The sequence below is a fragment of the Myiozetetes cayanensis genome, unplaced genomic scaffold (genome assembly GCF_022539395.1).
Source record: "Myiozetetes cayanensis isolate MyiCay16 unplaced genomic scaffold, myiCay2020 scf12, whole genome shotgun sequence".
Taxonomy (NCBI): Eukaryota; Metazoa; Chordata; class Aves; order Passeriformes; family Tyrannidae; genus Myiozetetes; species Myiozetetes cayanensis.
Window position 1 is genome coordinate 24,957,251 of NW_026086826.1, and position 16,034 is coordinate 24,973,284.

The following is a 16,034-nucleotide window of genomic DNA, read 5'->3' on the forward strand; positions in this document are numbered from 1 at the left end:
TATCCCAGCAAGAAGCCAGCCTGAGCCCAGGGGGGGTGCTGGATCTGGGCCCAGTCACACTTAACCCCCTTCTGCTCCTGCCCTTGAGAAAAGTTACAGTCTTTTCACAGCCTGAACATTATTAAGGGGGGGAAAAATTAATTACCCAAACAAAATAGTTCCCTCATTTCTGTGAGGTTCAGCACAATTCTTTCTGATGACCAGAGTCCTAGAAAAGAGATTAAACACCAAATCCCACTCAAATTAAAAAAGCAGGAGCTACTCCAGCGTAAATAGCCAGGGGCAAGTTATCTGATTAAATGTCATAAAAATTTGATGAACTGGGGTCAGTGACTGAAAGCTCCATCTGGCCTCAGAGGCAGCTGGGGTGGTTTGGGGAGACACACATCAAAACTGGGTTATTTGGAGGCATAAAATGCCCAAGAATTTGCTTTTCATTAGGTTTCTGCAGAAACCCTTGTTCAGCTCTTGTGCAAGAAACAGCCCAAAGCCTGGTACACTCCCAAAGCCAGCTGTGGGAAATTTGTCTGACTTCCTAGTTACCACAGAACTTACTTCCTTTATTACCACAGAATTTAACATTCATCTTTTCAACAGCATTTCCTTAAAAATAGAATACACTGGTGAATGAGTTCCCATTTTTGGGGTAAAACAGGCAGATGACCACCTCAAACCAGGGAAACATCAGCACAGCTCAATTAACTTTATAGCACATTTATACATAAATGAGTGTCTACATTCACCCAGTTCCCCACCTCCTCCCTCCTTTCCCCAAGGGTTCACCACACTTGTGCTCTTGGGGATCCTTGTGAAAAGGGATCATTTCCCTGCAGTGTTACCTGCTTGGAGGTTCTCCCTGCCCATTCCTTGTTTGTGGAACACAGAACCTTTTATTTACTGCAATTGCTGCAGTTCTACCCCCAGACAGAACCAACCTGGGCAGGGCTGCAGCTCCTCTGGTGGCCCCAGGCTGCTGCTTCCCAATCCACTGCGGGGTGAGGCAACAACACCCCTGACCAACTGCCCCACTCCCCCAACACCCCTGACCAACTGCCCCACTCCCCCCAACACCCCTGACCAACTGCCCCACTCCCCAGCACCCTGACCAACTGCCCCTCCCCCAACACCCCTGACCAACTGCCCCACTGCCCCCAACACCCCTGACCAACTGCCCCACTCCCCCCAACACCCCTGCCTGGCTTTCCCTTTCCTCACAGGTGCAGAGCCAGCCAGCACCTTCTCCCAAGGCAGGAATGACTTCTCAGAGACCAAACGTGAGAAGGTTGGGAAGCAAGCTCCGCCGGTGGCAGCTGGCAGTGCCCTGCCTCTCCCAAACCCCACATCCCAGGGCTGTGTCCCGGGAGCTGGGAAGGCTCTGGCCAAGGCTCCCTCTGGCAGGAAACCTCTCGCCTTTACCCCGGTGCTGCCGGGGTGTTGTCACTCACCAGCCGGGGACATCCTGCTCTCCTCTGCTCCTCCCCGGGGAACAACCAGTGCCAGGAAACGCTGGAGATTGGAATATGTGGCAACCACACCCATCAGGCTCCTTCCATGGAGAGATGGAAGCCACATCCTGAGAGACCTTCACTGCAGAGGGAGCGTGGCAGTGCTGGGGGCACAGCAAGGAGCTGTTCCAATGCTTTCCTCCTGCTTCCCCTCGGCACACCCGTGTCCGTGTCCGTGCGCTCCCGTCACATCCTGCAGCGCTGCACCAATCACAGAGCACCCGGGGCTTTATTTAGAGAATACTTTATTAGTTTCTGTAATCAAACCCATGTAAATAAGACCGTACATATTTCATACAGTGCGTTACCCCTGTACAAATGGAAAAAAAATTAAGTTTAACATTTCTAGACCAATATGGCTGTTAATTTCTGTACAATGCCAACTCACACTACAAGTGGGATACTTTTTTCCAAAGTTGACATCACAGCTAGAGTTTCCAAAAATTCAAATTATATATATATTTATATAAAAAGATAACCAATAGCAATTCACTAGGCATCAATAGCAGCAACAGCCTTTCCAGCTTCTGCAGTCATTTGAACAAAATTATACACATTAGACTTTCAACTCTTCCTTCCAAAAAATGTAAAAAAAAAAAAAAAAAAAAAAGGAAAAAAAAGAAAAAAAATCCCAGAAAAAACCAGCAAATTCTGCTACTGATGTGGTACCTGGTGCTTTTTATTAGCTTTTTCAATCATTGTCTGGAAAAAAAACCTCTAGAATAACATTATTAAAAACAGCTCCAGTATAGCACAGTCACTACTACATATCATAAGCAGGTACAGGATATCTTACATTCACAGAAGTATCATACAGTACTGTCCTACAGCTAGAATACTAGAGGATACAATTAAAAAGGCATTTATTTGACTTGATTCTACTTTCCAGCACACTGTGGGCAAGGAGGTGGTGCGACTCAGCTCTGATATGAAAATGCACCTTTGAGATAAACTCTCGTTAATCAGTAAGGTTTCTGTAATTCTCGTGGCACAGTGTAAGTGCTCGTTGCTGGATCACAGACAGAAACTGGAACCGTTTAGAGACCACTCGCATCATAGAAAGACACCTGGACAGGGGTGAACGGAACAAACCTGACTATCGATGCAACGAACCTTTCAACTCCAGGGCTGAGAGCCACTGAGGGGGCAGCGGGTGGAGAGGACACAGGTGGCCAAGTAGCGTTTTCATATGGTGATCTAAATGCAGAATATTGTCATCCAAGCAGCAGCAGCCAGCAAAGCACTGCCTCCAGAGGGAAATCCAACACCACCAGCATCACTGTGTTACGTGAGGTTTGACCTCACGTGGCCAAGGCAATGTCGCCAGCCATGGATCCCTCTGTTTGTTACAAGATAGAAGCTTCTTAAGTCACTAAAAACTTAACACACATTACTTGGCCCAGCACCATCTTCAGAACTGCATGTTCTCCTACTCATGGGTTTATAAAAAGATAAATAGCAGCTGAAGATCAGAGCCTGAAGAAAATAAGAGAAGTCATCGTGTCAGCCAGGAACATGCCTCCCCACCACCTTCTTCCCTGCCGTTGCCACTTCTCCGTGTTTCTCACTGTGGGAAGCAGAAGGTGTGTAAGCCAAACCACGCGCACGTGTGGAACGTGCACACAGAGCAGCCTTCATGCTGAGAGAGGAGACACGAGCCCCCAGAGCCCAGGAGCTCAGCTGGGCACCCAGCACTTTGCACCTGGAACTGCTGATGGCTCCCGACCCCTTCAGGCTGCTCGGAGCCCCCAGGGAGAGCAGGCTGCTGCCTCGGCCTTCAGGCCACAAACTCATGCTGCTGACACCTCGCCCACCCTCCCCTCTCCCCCCTCCACGGGAACACAGCCTCTAAGATTTAGTTTCCTCGGTTTTGATTGCCTGAGGTTTGATTGGTCCAGTTCTGACAGGTTTCGGTGTGGCAGCGGGTGCAGGCGTGGGCTTCTCCTCTGTTTTGTCCTGGCAGACTCCTGAGGAGTCAGCAATTGCCTCGGGGGCTTTGCTCCCGTTCTCCTCCACTTTCTGGGCTTTGCCTCCTATGGGTTTGCTCTGTTGCTGCTGCTGCTCAGAAAAGAATCTCTGGGTGGACTGAAGTACCTCTGCTCTCTGCTTTGCCTTAAGAGAGGGAGAAAATAAGTTTACTGAAGAGAGAGCGCACTGGAATAAGAGTGACTTCACAAAAGTATTTCCTAAACAAAAGGGAAAGGACTGACCACAGTGGCCAGACTTTCCTAGAAAGGCACTGTCCATCCAGTTGCTTTCCAGATGTCACCATGGGTGCTTGGCTCCTCAGCAGTAGCTTAACTTTGTGCCTAGGCTTCCCTTCCTCTTCCTAATCCTGCCCCCAGGAAAAGAGGATCAAGAACAAGGGTCTGAAGCATTATCTAACATCTTTTTACGCCACTACTGTTGCAGAAGTATAAACAGTGCTGCCAGCAGGCTCCAACTGCAGCTCCCCCCTCAGCACAGGTCAGACGAGGGTGTGTGCAGGACACTCCCAGGGCACTCCAGCTGTCCCTGCTCCTGCACCTCGGAGTGCAGGGGCTCTCACAGCACCACGACCTGCTCTGAGCACACAGATTTTCCCTCTCCTGTGGCTCTGAACACAGACTTCAGGCTGCAGTGGGGATGCAAGAGAACAAGGCTGTGTTATATGTAAGCTGAAGCCTTATCTTCTCCCACTCCAAGCAGGCACTCATCCCAGGCAGCACAAATTACTGCCTGGCTTCCTTCAAATCTCTCCTCTGAATCCGGCCAGTAACCCTGCCCTGTGACATGTTCCAGTTCCCCTGTGCAGACCAGACCCTTCACACCAAGCACTTGGCTTTCCTGCCCACACTTGGGCAAAGCAGGAGTTCCAGAGTTCAATCTTTCAGAAGCTGCACAATGAAGCCCAATGCAGTCAAACACCTTTTCTTAAATTAAAAAGGTGTATCTTAACACAAGGAACCCCAACTGCACTACAGGCACTAAGCCATGTACCTCTCCAAGTATTTTATGTTGGGTTTTTTTTTTCAGAAAATGGAGTTGGGAAACACAGACACAACAACAGGGGGAGGACAAAACAGCAAAAGCCTGGAACAAGAGACCTTGGCTCTCACACTGTGTAGTTGCTCCAAGTAACTCAAGCAGCAACAGAACAGAAAACAAACCTGTGAACTCTGGTGTGCAAGACTGCAGCAACAGCCTCATTTTACTGGAGCCAGGTGGACACCTGAAATCTTTAGCCCAGATTTGAGCCATCCCCTGAGGTTAAGGCTGGATGACTTGATCACAAGTAACCAAGTGTGACAGAGTAACTCTCACTCCTTTCCACAGTGTTTGCAGAGAGGCTCAGGAAAGCAGAACTGTGTATTAATATTTGCTGAGACTGGCCAGATTCAATTGACAAGACAGAGCCAGGACAACACACTAAGCATCACCTGGTAAGTCTTTGCATGAACTGATGGTAGAAACTAAATGGACCAACTACCTACAGTTTAAGGGGCAATGAATTCTCCTACAGCCATGCATAACCAGGAACACCACATTCTCTTGCTTTTATACAACAGTGCATGTGTTACAGTGAATGGCAGTAGATGAAGGAGCTCCTCAGTACCATCTACTCAAGCAACTCACTCTGCAGCAAATAGGCTGAGTGTCCAATGGTGTCCCTACAGATGTCCCACACTGCAGCTGCCTTGGGAAGAAGAATTTGCCTCGACCTGAAGGGTCCCGAAGTGCTGTAACAAGTCTGGTGACTGTCATCACCTGCCACTGAAATGCAGCCCCCTGTTCTGTGCAGTGCTCCATGTACTGCATTCTTCCACAGAGAATTAACCACAGGCATTCCAAACCACCGGGAAACGACTCTTCAGAGTCCCCAAGCAGGGAGGCTGGCTGGAACAGGAGCGTCCACAGTCCACAGTGCTGCTGAGAGCTGGGGTGTGAAATGACAGGCAACAGCCAGGGGTGAGGCTTTATTGCCCATTCAAAAAAAAATCCAGGCTCTTGACACCTCATCGTCACATTGCCTCGGACAGCAGTTGCAGGTCTACAGCTGCGAGGACAGGACCACCTGAGAAAGGAAGCTCCCTACAAGATGAACAACAGGGCTGAAAGAAGGTCTGTGTTCAGCCCTTAAAAGCCCAGCTTTGTGTCCAGAGGCCTTTTCCTGAAGCCCTGATTTGCAGACACGTCCCTGCCCTAGAGCTGTCAGACTGAGCTGGTGGCAGCAGCTCTGCTGTTCACATACTGACCTTCACGTCTCGTTCAGCCTTCAGCGCAGCCTGGGCCTGACTGCCTCTGGCTCCAGGTACTGATCCACAAGGACCTCTGGCCACACGTGGTAACTGAGGGTGGCTCATAAGGCCTGTGGTCATCTGAGACGGCATCTGACTATGCAGTGCTACTGGCAGCCTCTGAACAGGCGCTGGGAAGGTGTTAGTATATGGGGCTCCTACCAATGGAGGGAGCAGGTTAGGCTGAGAGAGGATCTAAGTGGGGGAAAAACAACAAGAAGAGACAGTTCTCCATTAGAAAATCGCCAACCAGGTTGCACGTTGGCATTACCTTAAAGGGGGGAAAGCTGCTGCTCTGCTATGAAGCTAATGCCAAGAAAACAGGCCTTTTTGTTAGGAAAAGCCACGCTTGAACTCCAAGAAAAAGCCAGCCCTGCAGTGCTGCTGTGCCTGGAAGCAGCACCAACAACTTCAACCCAGTGTGTAACAAGGGAGAAGACCCTGGAGAAGACCCTCACAAGGCAGTGGAGGAGCCACTAGAGAAGGACAGGCCCAGAAAAGGTGATGTAGTTTCTGCTAGTGGCAATCCAGAAATCAAATCCACAAGTCCTGCAGTCCAACACTCCAAGTGCTAAAAGAAAGACAGAAATATCCTACATTTTTTAGCTGCTAGGCTACATTTCCCTAGCAGCCTGGTTAGAGACACCTGTAAGAGGGATGCACCACCCTTGTGAGTTGTGCTCCCTGGAATGCCAAAGCAAATCAAACCCTTTGCCATCAGCCCTGCCTTGTATGGACTGTCTGACCTCAGAGATCTTTTCCAGCCTGAACTGCTCCTTCAGTACTTCAGAGCTGCAAATCTGCTTTGTCTTTAAACATTTAAAATGTGCACTGGGACCCTTCTGAGACACGAAGCTCCTCCCCTTCCCCAACCAAATGACCTGTTTTTGCAGGACGAGGGGCATTACAGCTGCCTGGGGAAGCCAGAACACTGTTCTACATCATTCACAACTTGGACTGAATTCCTCAGCGGGCACAGAACTCAAACACCACACAATCAGCATTACTAGTGAGCAGGATAAGAGAGAAGTACTTTTTTGCTTTGAAATCAGCTGTCTCACGCCATTTCATTTTAAGGATGCCATTTTGTATCTCTCCACGATAAAGCCTGAGGAGACACAGTCAAGTCAGTCACCAGATCATATAGAGAAAAAAAATGTGTTTGTAGGAAGCCACGAATCACCTACCTGGGGTGCAAATTGTGCAGGAAATGGCTGTGTCATTCTCACAGCAGCAGCTGCTGACTGGAACTGCTTCTGGTATACAATGCTGTTCATTTTATTGGACTGATTGTTAGGACTTGTAGAACTGGCCCTAAGGGGAAGAACTCCAGTTAGAAATCACACTGCTTTCATTCAGAGGATGTTTCTGCCTTTAGTTACAACTAGAAATTCAACACTGGAGGGGTAAAAAAAAATAAATCTCTTAGAGAAGCTGGTGTGAAGCTTCATCTATATGCAAACAAACTCAGAACTTTGGAATACAAGGAGAAACCATAATCAGAAATATTCTGGATATGGAAAGATTCCAGGGTATATCTGTGTGAAAGAGACCTTTCCCCAAAGCATTCACAACACAAATACTGAGGTTAGAAAAGTGTGTTCCCCTTCCCATCCCTGCTGGCTGACACTCAGTCCTGCCCCTTCACACTGTTTGCTCTACTGTGGCAAGTTCAGAGCTTGTCACAACAGGCAGTGAACATATGCAGCTGCTTCCACTCTGACCTGTTGTCAAACCTTCCAAAATGCACTTGAACAGATTTCAAGAATCCACAGAAAATGCTCCCCCCGCCTGTTTTACTTGGCCAAGAACGTGACCCTCCATTAAAACTTCCAAGGTGTTGAATCACCATGAATTACATGAAGTTTGGAAGATTTTCTGGGGGCAGGGCAGCAAACAGCCCTCAGAGAAAAGAAGGGCTGAACAGCCTACTTAGGAAACAGAGCTTGAGCTGCAGAGCTCCCAGGCAGCTGTGGGTGATAGAGTTACTCAAGGTAAAGTGAGCAGTGGGGCACCAGTGGCAGGGCCACCAGCTGAGCTCCACACACCCCAGCACTGTGTAAGCTTGATGGAGGCTGTCTAGCTTACTATTGTCACTTGTGAGAAGCCTGTGGATCTTGCAACAACCCCTACCCCTTTAAACAGAACTGCTGCCACAGCTGCTGTCCAAGCCTTCAGGTGCTTTTACTTAGAAGGCCACAATTAAGATAAACTTAGAGTTCATCCCAAGGTCCATGTTCCCTGCCACTTCAGTGCCCTACTGGTACAGTCCCAGGTCATTCCACGTGATGTGTTTAGTTTCATTTAATCAAAAAATGTTTTTCACATTTTCCTTCAGAGCTCTGCACTTGAGTGATGTGATGACCTACTGGAATGCTGCTTGTAAGCTAAGATTTAAGCACTGTATTTTTTATCAGTGGCCCCTCACCTCATACCTTTCACAACTGGCTGCTCATGCATGACTAGGTACATTTTCTAGCTCTGATTTCAAGGAATTTTGAGCTTAAGGCAGATTTACCGGAAGGGACTGGAGGTTGGAGTAGTACTTCTGCCAGTAACTGGTGGTGTTCCAGGTTTAACATCAATGCCACCTCCAAAGGCCTTCAGGTCCATTTCTGATATCTGAAAAACACAGCAACTGACATGTTAATTCTAATTAAAAAAATGAGGTTTGCTAAGCAGCTGTTAGCTTACCTCAAGGAAAACAGGTAATTTAAGTGGAGATGAAAGCCTCACTGCAGAATGGCCTCTGATAATTAGGGCAAGCCCAGCACCACAAGCACCCCTGTGTACAATTTTCCTGCACTATCTGGCACTTGGTAGTGGCTTTCTAACTTGATCCTCCTGCATAAGGAAAGGGGATTTGAGAGTCATTTCATCTACTTGGCTCTAAAAAAAAAAAAAAAAAGACATGTCTGGAGTTTAAATCTCATTATCTGAGATTCCCATCTCAGGAACCATATGAAAATATTTAGCAGTAAACCTGAAAAATGCTGAAAAGAAAAATGCCATAAAGTAGTCCAGTTCTATTAAAAAAAAAAACCAAAGTACAGCAAAAATGGAGCTGTCATTCAAGGAAAAAAGATCTGCAGACTAACTGGAGCAATGAATCTTGCATGCTATATTGCAGATACACTGAACAAAGTAAATTAAGTCTCTGCAATACTGTATTTCCACACAGGGTCATGAAGCATTACAGTAACAATAAATTAGTTAAAAATGAGAGGCTGTTTTAAGCTTTCTTTAGCAGGAACATGATGGAACCCTTAGAGCAGAGCAGGAGAGTCATCTAAGGACACCAACCCGCTGCAGCTCTTCCTCATTTTTTGCTGAAACGAGGGATCATTTTCCAATGACAACTGTGGCAACAAACACGCTGCTGCTTGCAAGGTGGGCTCATAACAACCACAGAGGTGGAAAGATTTGGCCAGATCCCATCAAGCTGGAAAAGTGCCCGGTGCCCCAATCACCACATACACTGTGGGGGTGACAGGCTGAACACTTCATCGGGGTGATCTCCAACTCTGGGTGCCGTTACTGCCCAAGACATGGAATTAACGCTCCAGACAGGATTTTCTTATCACAGCTGTAGATCTCTGGAACATTTTGTACTCGAGAGCACCCTAAAATCTAGGCCACAGGCTGCAGGGATTTCAGGTGCAGCTCCAGAGGCAGATTACTCCCTGAGGTGGGGAAAGACCTTGCTGTACCTGACAGAAAACTCTGGACATGAACTCAGCTAAGGTATCACCCACTGCTCACCTGTGAGTTTACTGCAACTGTCTTGTGCTGCACACTATCCAAAAATCCCAAGTGCCTGTAAATCTGTGATTCCATCTAAGACAAGAGACCCTGTGATTGCAAGCCAGCTCCATGCATGTCTTCACTGGCAACTACCTTAGCAGTTTCCCCCCTAGATATTCAAGTTTCTTGTACTGTTTCAGTGCTATTTTCTTACTAGAGCAGTCACTCAGTTTTCCTTGGCTGCCAGATCAGCTTTCTTTTTTAATTACATATCAAAGGTTCTGTCTTGCATAAATTGCTACATTTATAATATGCAGTTTACTCAATTTAATTCTGGTTTAAGGTCAGAACTGATCAGAGTCCATTGAAGCCCCCAAAACTCCATTTTGTTGCACTGGAAGCTCTTGAACTCCCTCACAACTTGCTCTGGTGTGAGTCCAGAAACAAAGCAACAAACACAAGCATGACCAGAACGAGACACCAGCCCTGACAGTCACGCTGTTTGCCAGCTGCTCTAACAATGGTTCAGCACCATTTCCTACATGGCTTCCACATGGAATGCCCTCCTGGTCCACAAAGTCACTCAAACCAGGTATTCCTGCAGTGTGAATGGATCAGGAACAAGTTGGCCACAAACCCTTGGCTAACCCTTCACAAACCACACAGACCCAGGCCCTGAGGCACTAACATTGCCTGGCTTTCCTGCCTTCCCCTCCCTACCGTTTGGAGGCAGATTTTTAGATGTCAGTCAACGTGCTGGTTGTATAAACCTGCACACGGCTGTGCTTCCCAACAATCTGTTCGGCTGTTACCTTTCCAGTGGCAGCGATCATGCTGTGCTGAGTTCCCGCTGGGATCAATCCTCGGAAGGGCTGGGTCACTTGTGCGGGCCTGCTGAGGTTCTGGGCCGGGGCCTGTGGCGGGGTGTGCTGCAGGGGGGGCTGCAAGGACTGGGGCAGGGCGATCAGCGGCTGTGCCGTGGAGCCGAAGTTGGGCAAAGAGATCTGGGATCCCGGCAGAGGTACCGTCACCTGGAAAGAACACAGAGAATCACCAGTAACACAGACACAAAGGGCATTATTGAACTTTCATTAGTAGCTCTACAACTTCAATTTTATTCAAGGCTTAATGAGTTCATACATTTACCCAGAGAGCTGCAAGTAAATAAGTTAATTTATTGTTCGCTCTGCCTTTATAATCAATTCTAATGGCATTTGGGTCTTTGCTTTTCAGAAACAAAATTGTATGATATCCATCCTTGGAACATGATTTCACTGTATGAAGAAGTAAATTTAACTCAGAAAACAAAAGCAGAACGAAATAGCCAGTTGAGGAGGGGACTGGATTGGCTCAGTTGTTTACTTAGACAATTTTAGTCATCAAAGGACACTGTTTGGGATAAAAACTAGATTTAACTTTCCAGGAGTTCCAACAACCAGCAGTCTGAAGTTAAAAACAACCCCAACAAACTGCATCCTGTCCCTTGCTTGCACTCACAGAGAGTGCTGTGGGCTGAAAACACCACAGAGTGGTAAATGTGAAAATACCACAGCAGTGGCCTGACTGGCAGGAGTCACTGCATGTCCTACTCTGACAATCCGCAACCTGCAAAATTAGATTCTGAGTATGCCTAGAAAAAAGGCTTACTGGGATTCTGCTCTGCAGGATAACAGATTAAAAGTATAGAGACAGCCAGGACTGAACAGATTATAATCACTAACCCTTCTAAAAGATACTTAAAACTTTATGCTAGATTTCCAATAGAAGGGATCCAATTTTTTAAGACTCTTCTACATTTTTGTCTTGGCAACTTTTCATGTGTATGAGGTAGGCTATTATAATAAATCAGTCCCTCAGAAGCTTCTTAAGGCCATTTAAATAAAAAAACTGAACCAGAAGATGGAAACCATTAGACAGTGTCCTGTGAACATGGCAATGTTTGCACACAGCTAATTAACAGTTCTTTCACAAAAGAATTAAAAAACCTTAAAATCACTGGAGGTGTTTTATACACCTCCTGATGCAGGGTCCTGGTTACTGCCTTGGCTGTGCTGTTTCCCTGTATCATCCCCTACTTGCTGACTTCTCAGTTATTTTCTACACATTTGTTATCACGGGGTTTCCTCTCAGTGAGATCTGGTGGTCAACCTTTAGGCTGCACAAAGCACCTGGAATTTACCCCTCTCTCCTTTCAGCATCCCTGATACCTTCCCCCCACAAAGGCAGCATGTGCCTCAATCCATCAGCAACACCACTGTGCCAATTAAACCTCTGCCCATCACTGGAAAAGGAACTGTTTAAGAGAAGGATGCCAGGGACAAATGATCAACATGAACCATGGGCCATCCAACTTCTCAGCCACTCAGTTGGTTCAGGGCTGCTACTGTAGCTCTCCTTTGCCATTAACTTGAAATTCTTGCATTTTGGAAGAATTAAGAATTTCTCAGCCCCCACCTCTACCCCCACCCCACAGACACCATCAGCATGACATGCTTGTAAGAAGAATACAATTTAGGGAATTTACCATGCCATAGTTTACCTGCTGGAGAGCACTGGGAGACTGTGCAGTGTTGTAGAAATTGCTCTGGCCAGGCTGTTGAACTTGCCCAGAGTAGAGATTTGAAGCCTGAGTGAGTGTAGCTCTGGCCTGGGGACAGCAAGAGACACCATTACCCTGAGAGCATTCAGGAGATTCCAAGGCAGTTTGGGACATCCCTCTGGACACCCAGTGCAGCAGAAACCACAGCACAGGGAGTTGACAACCTGAGGGTTTCAGTTTGTGATAAAACTCTCATTTGCAGGTGTTGAATAGCCCTTTATCATCGACCATAACAGAAACTCAACCTGAAGCTCTAATTAACGACAGAAGTGTGAGGAGCCCTGTCATTTGGGGAACAGGCCTCAATTCAGAGATTATGCTAAAGTACCTTTATGAAATTAAAAGAACATTCTCTTCCAAGTGTTAAAATTTTCCTGTCACCTTGACTATTATCACACAGGTGGGCTTATCCTGATGTCCTGTATCAAACCACTGCACGAGTCCTGCCTTGGGAGCATCTCCTACCTGCAGAATGTGTGTATCGATGAGCTGAGAGCCTCCCAGTCCCGAGGCCTGACCAAGCTGATGCTCATACAGGATGGGGATAGGCTGGGTGTTGGAAGTCTGCTGGAATGCCAGGCTGGACTGTGCCTTAGCAAGCTCCTGGTGCTGGACTGCTGGGAAGTTGTGTAAGGCTGTACCAGACAGAACCACTGGTGATGGCTGAGACAAACCACTCTGCATAAAAGCTTGCTGAGATCTGCAAGGGATTGAAGCACCAAACATAAAAATGCTGACAGAGCTCAACAACGAGCCACCAAAAATTAGCACAGCTTATGTTCTTTAAACAGAATGCTTAGCTCCACTGAACACATTTTCACGTGAGAAAGGAAGGGTTTTATTCTATTTACTCTGTGCAGAATATAATAGATGCTACTATAGGCCACGATTAGGCTTTTTATTAAAATCCTAAATTACATTTATCTATTTACATGTGCATGCTGAAAGTTCTTGGATAAGTTAAGTGTAAAATACAGAAGCAGTCAGTTGTTCATGTGCTGTAAGGTAGGATGGCAGGGAAGCACATGTGAATAGCTCCACTTAGTCATAAATAAATTGCTTTGTTCTCTTGACTCCACACAGTCCAACTTTCAATAGTTGCAGATTAAATCACTGGATGCTGACAATTGTAGCTTCCAAATGAACATTTCAGTTTCAAAAGAGACCACACACAGCCTTTAATTTTAGCCAGATATCCAATGCCTTTGTCATCAGCATGGGGAAGCTGCAGTTTGGTTAAAGAGCAAAGACCAAAGTCAGTACAGCAAAGCACCACGGACAGGTTGCCTTAAGTCCATCTGACGTATCCATCCAAATAATCGTGATTTTTTAACTAAATGTCTCCTCTCAAAGTTCTGAGGCTCAGAGAAGAGTGTTCCTGATGTACAAACATTTTCTAGTTTATTATCTGGTGTGAGCACAGCACTGGTCCCGTTGATCTGTTGCTGTGGTGGCCGTGTGTGGGTCTGACACAACCCCTGGGTTACAACACCTGGACTGGCTTTGATTTGTACCTTTCCTTAACTTCAAAACCCTCTTACAGTCCTCCTCTGAGCACTGGAGAAATCTTTCCTGATTGTATGCAGAGGATTGCCTTCAGTGTAGACAGAATTTTTTAATAGTGTTTTTTCTTTTGTCCATTTTTCACTTTTGGTTTTTTGCTGTGTGGGTTTTTTTTTTTTAAACCAGCAACTTGTACCTCTCAAAGCTTATCCCCCTCTGCCAGAAGCATTTATTTAATCTGGAGCACATGCCAAACTGACTGTACTTTTGCAATTAGCCAACTGTTTGCAACAGCTTTTGTCAGCTGTGGCAGGACAAGCAATATTTGGTCCCACAAAGTCAGCCAAGCACAAAGTCAGGATACAAATGTAGTTAATTAAAACTTTCTGTGGCTTCAGTCTTCTACATTGCAACAAGTAGTTTTTTCTACAGCCCAGGCAAAACCCTCCAATTAAACTTCCAAAGAAACTTCCTCAAAGTGAAACCAGCAGCATTTGTCAGAATAACACTGCTGTGAGTCAGTTTTGATAGGAAGTGCGAGGAAGTTTTGGAAAGGCTTACAGTGGAAGTCTGGCTACCAATGCCAATTGAGAGATGCTGGTCTTACTATTATCTTTTGTAGCAAACACAAACGTTCTGAAGCGTAGCCAGCTACCCCCACACATCTGAAATTAAGTTTTTACCATCTAAGGAGTTCAAACTAGGATTTCAAAGTGTTTCATGACTCCAGTGTTGGTTTGATTAGAAAAGTGTTGAATTAAAGGGATAGAACTTTTCTGTTCTCTTAGTATGAAATACTGATGTTTTCAGCTTTTTAGCCTGGATTTCTAAAGATACAACTATCATGCATAATTTCTACAAGCAGAATAGACACACAATCTGCATACAGAGTTCTCAGACAAACAGACAAGAGAGATTTTGGAGAAGACAGGAAGATGAGGCAGCTGTGGAGCATAGAACACAAGTCTGCAGGGAATGGAGTTCAATAAATTCTGCCACTCAAAGAAATTTGCATACCCTACCTACCTATAAGGTTGTAAGGAGGAATTGAACAACTCCTGGGCTTGGGAAACAGCTGGTGCTGCTCCTAAACTGAGCTGAGCTTGGTGCTGTCCTTGCAGAGGTGCATAGATGGGGATGGGGATCTGCTGAACTGAAGCAGGCTGCATAAAAAAAAAAAAAATACCATTAAAAAGCCATGTAGAAAAGCTACTGTTCAACATGTGATTTGTGCAGCATTATGAAAAGTAAACAGAGAGCGTCAAATCCCAAGGCTGCAAGCAGAGATAATACTGCTGCCACTAAGAAAATTACTTTCCAGTTGAATTTTGCACTTTTCCTTGTGAATAACCAGCAGAAACTGGATGAATCATTTAGATTTGTGTACAAAACAACTGCACAAGATTGCATATCATTTTGTGCTACCAAAGCTGAGCAAGGCTGCCCTAACATGACCACAAACACCCCCTGAGTATGTGCTTTCACACAGATCTGTGAGTGAAAGCTGCTTTTCTCAACTTTCATGACAAATGCTTTAATTCTCAGCAACTGCAGAGACCAAACACCACCTGAGTGCCCCAGAATGAAAGAGCAAGGGCAGGCATGACCTCATTCTTTGCCAAGTCTTTAGTCCCACCCTCCCCAATAGAACTTTAAGGGTAATTTGGACAGGGAGGGGAAAACAGAGAAGAGGAAATCCCCAAATACCTGAGAAAGCCCGGGTTGAAAGCCTTGCTGTTGGGCCAGAGAAGGTGGTGCCAAACGTGCATGTTGGGTGTTGAACAGGTGACTTGTATCCATGTAAAATGCTGGGATTTGAGCTGTAGTACCTCAGGAAGAGCAATACAGTTAGTACCTGATTCCAAACATCTCTCTGCTAGAGAGGTTTTCATCAAGAGTTAGACATGCAGCCACTTCCCAGTGTGACAGCTACCAGAGAGCTTGGGAGAACAAACACGACTGGAGAGTTGGTGATCAACCAGCTCTGGTATCTTTTCCAATTCACCTCAGAGCCTATCAATCTCACATAGGCATCTTCAATCCCACACAATTTTGTGGGAAGAACATGTTACAGTGTCATGTAATTTAGGTTAACTCATGTAGGATTTTCTTTAAAGAAAAATTGTCACAATTCTAAACTCCTGTAGCATTTTAAGAAAGAAATCAAGATAATCATTCTTGCTCCTAAATACTGATCTACAATTCTGCAACAGAAAAATGGTGCATTAAGAGACTCAAATTTACTTTCCTCAATGAACAATCACGGTACTATTTTTGTACTTACTGACAAACTTGCAGATTTAGAGCAAGACACAATTAGTGAATATTTGCTACAGAATGCTCGACATCATTCTGTCTTTACTGCAGAGAACTAAATTCAACTCTGCAGCTTCAGAGCTCCAAAAA

At 45.9% G+C, this 16,034-nt stretch overlaps 1 protein-coding gene across 6 annotated transcripts in view; it reads right to left on the reverse strand.

Moving 5' to 3' along the window:
- Positions 1-1,733: 1,733 nt before the first annotated feature.
- Positions 1,734-16,034, reverse strand: part of PRRC2C (proline rich coiled-coil 2C) — a 70,102-nt gene continuing 55,801 nt past the window's right edge. For 5 of the 6 annotated variants that reach the window (XM_050306312.1, XM_050306313.1, XM_050306315.1 and 2 more), the window contains 8 exons: positions 15,336-15,448; positions 14,655-14,791; positions 12,591-12,825; positions 12,066-12,173; positions 10,339-10,557; positions 8,301-8,404; positions 6,970-7,096; positions 1,734-3,617 (listed from right to left, as the gene is read on the reverse strand). In XM_050306312.1, coding sequence (XP_050162269.1) covers positions 3,354-3,617; positions 6,970-7,096; positions 8,301-8,404; positions 10,339-10,557; positions 12,066-12,173; positions 12,591-12,825; positions 14,655-14,791; positions 15,336-15,448 — 1,307 coding nt within the window. In that variant the 3' untranslated portion in view covers positions 1,734-3,353. Of the gene's footprint in view, positions 3,618-5,740; positions 5,978-6,969; positions 7,097-8,300; positions 8,405-10,338; positions 10,558-12,065; positions 12,174-12,590; positions 12,826-14,654; positions 14,792-15,335; positions 15,449-16,034 lie in introns of all 6 variants that reach the window. The other variant, XM_050306317.1, reaches the window with a different exon arrangement.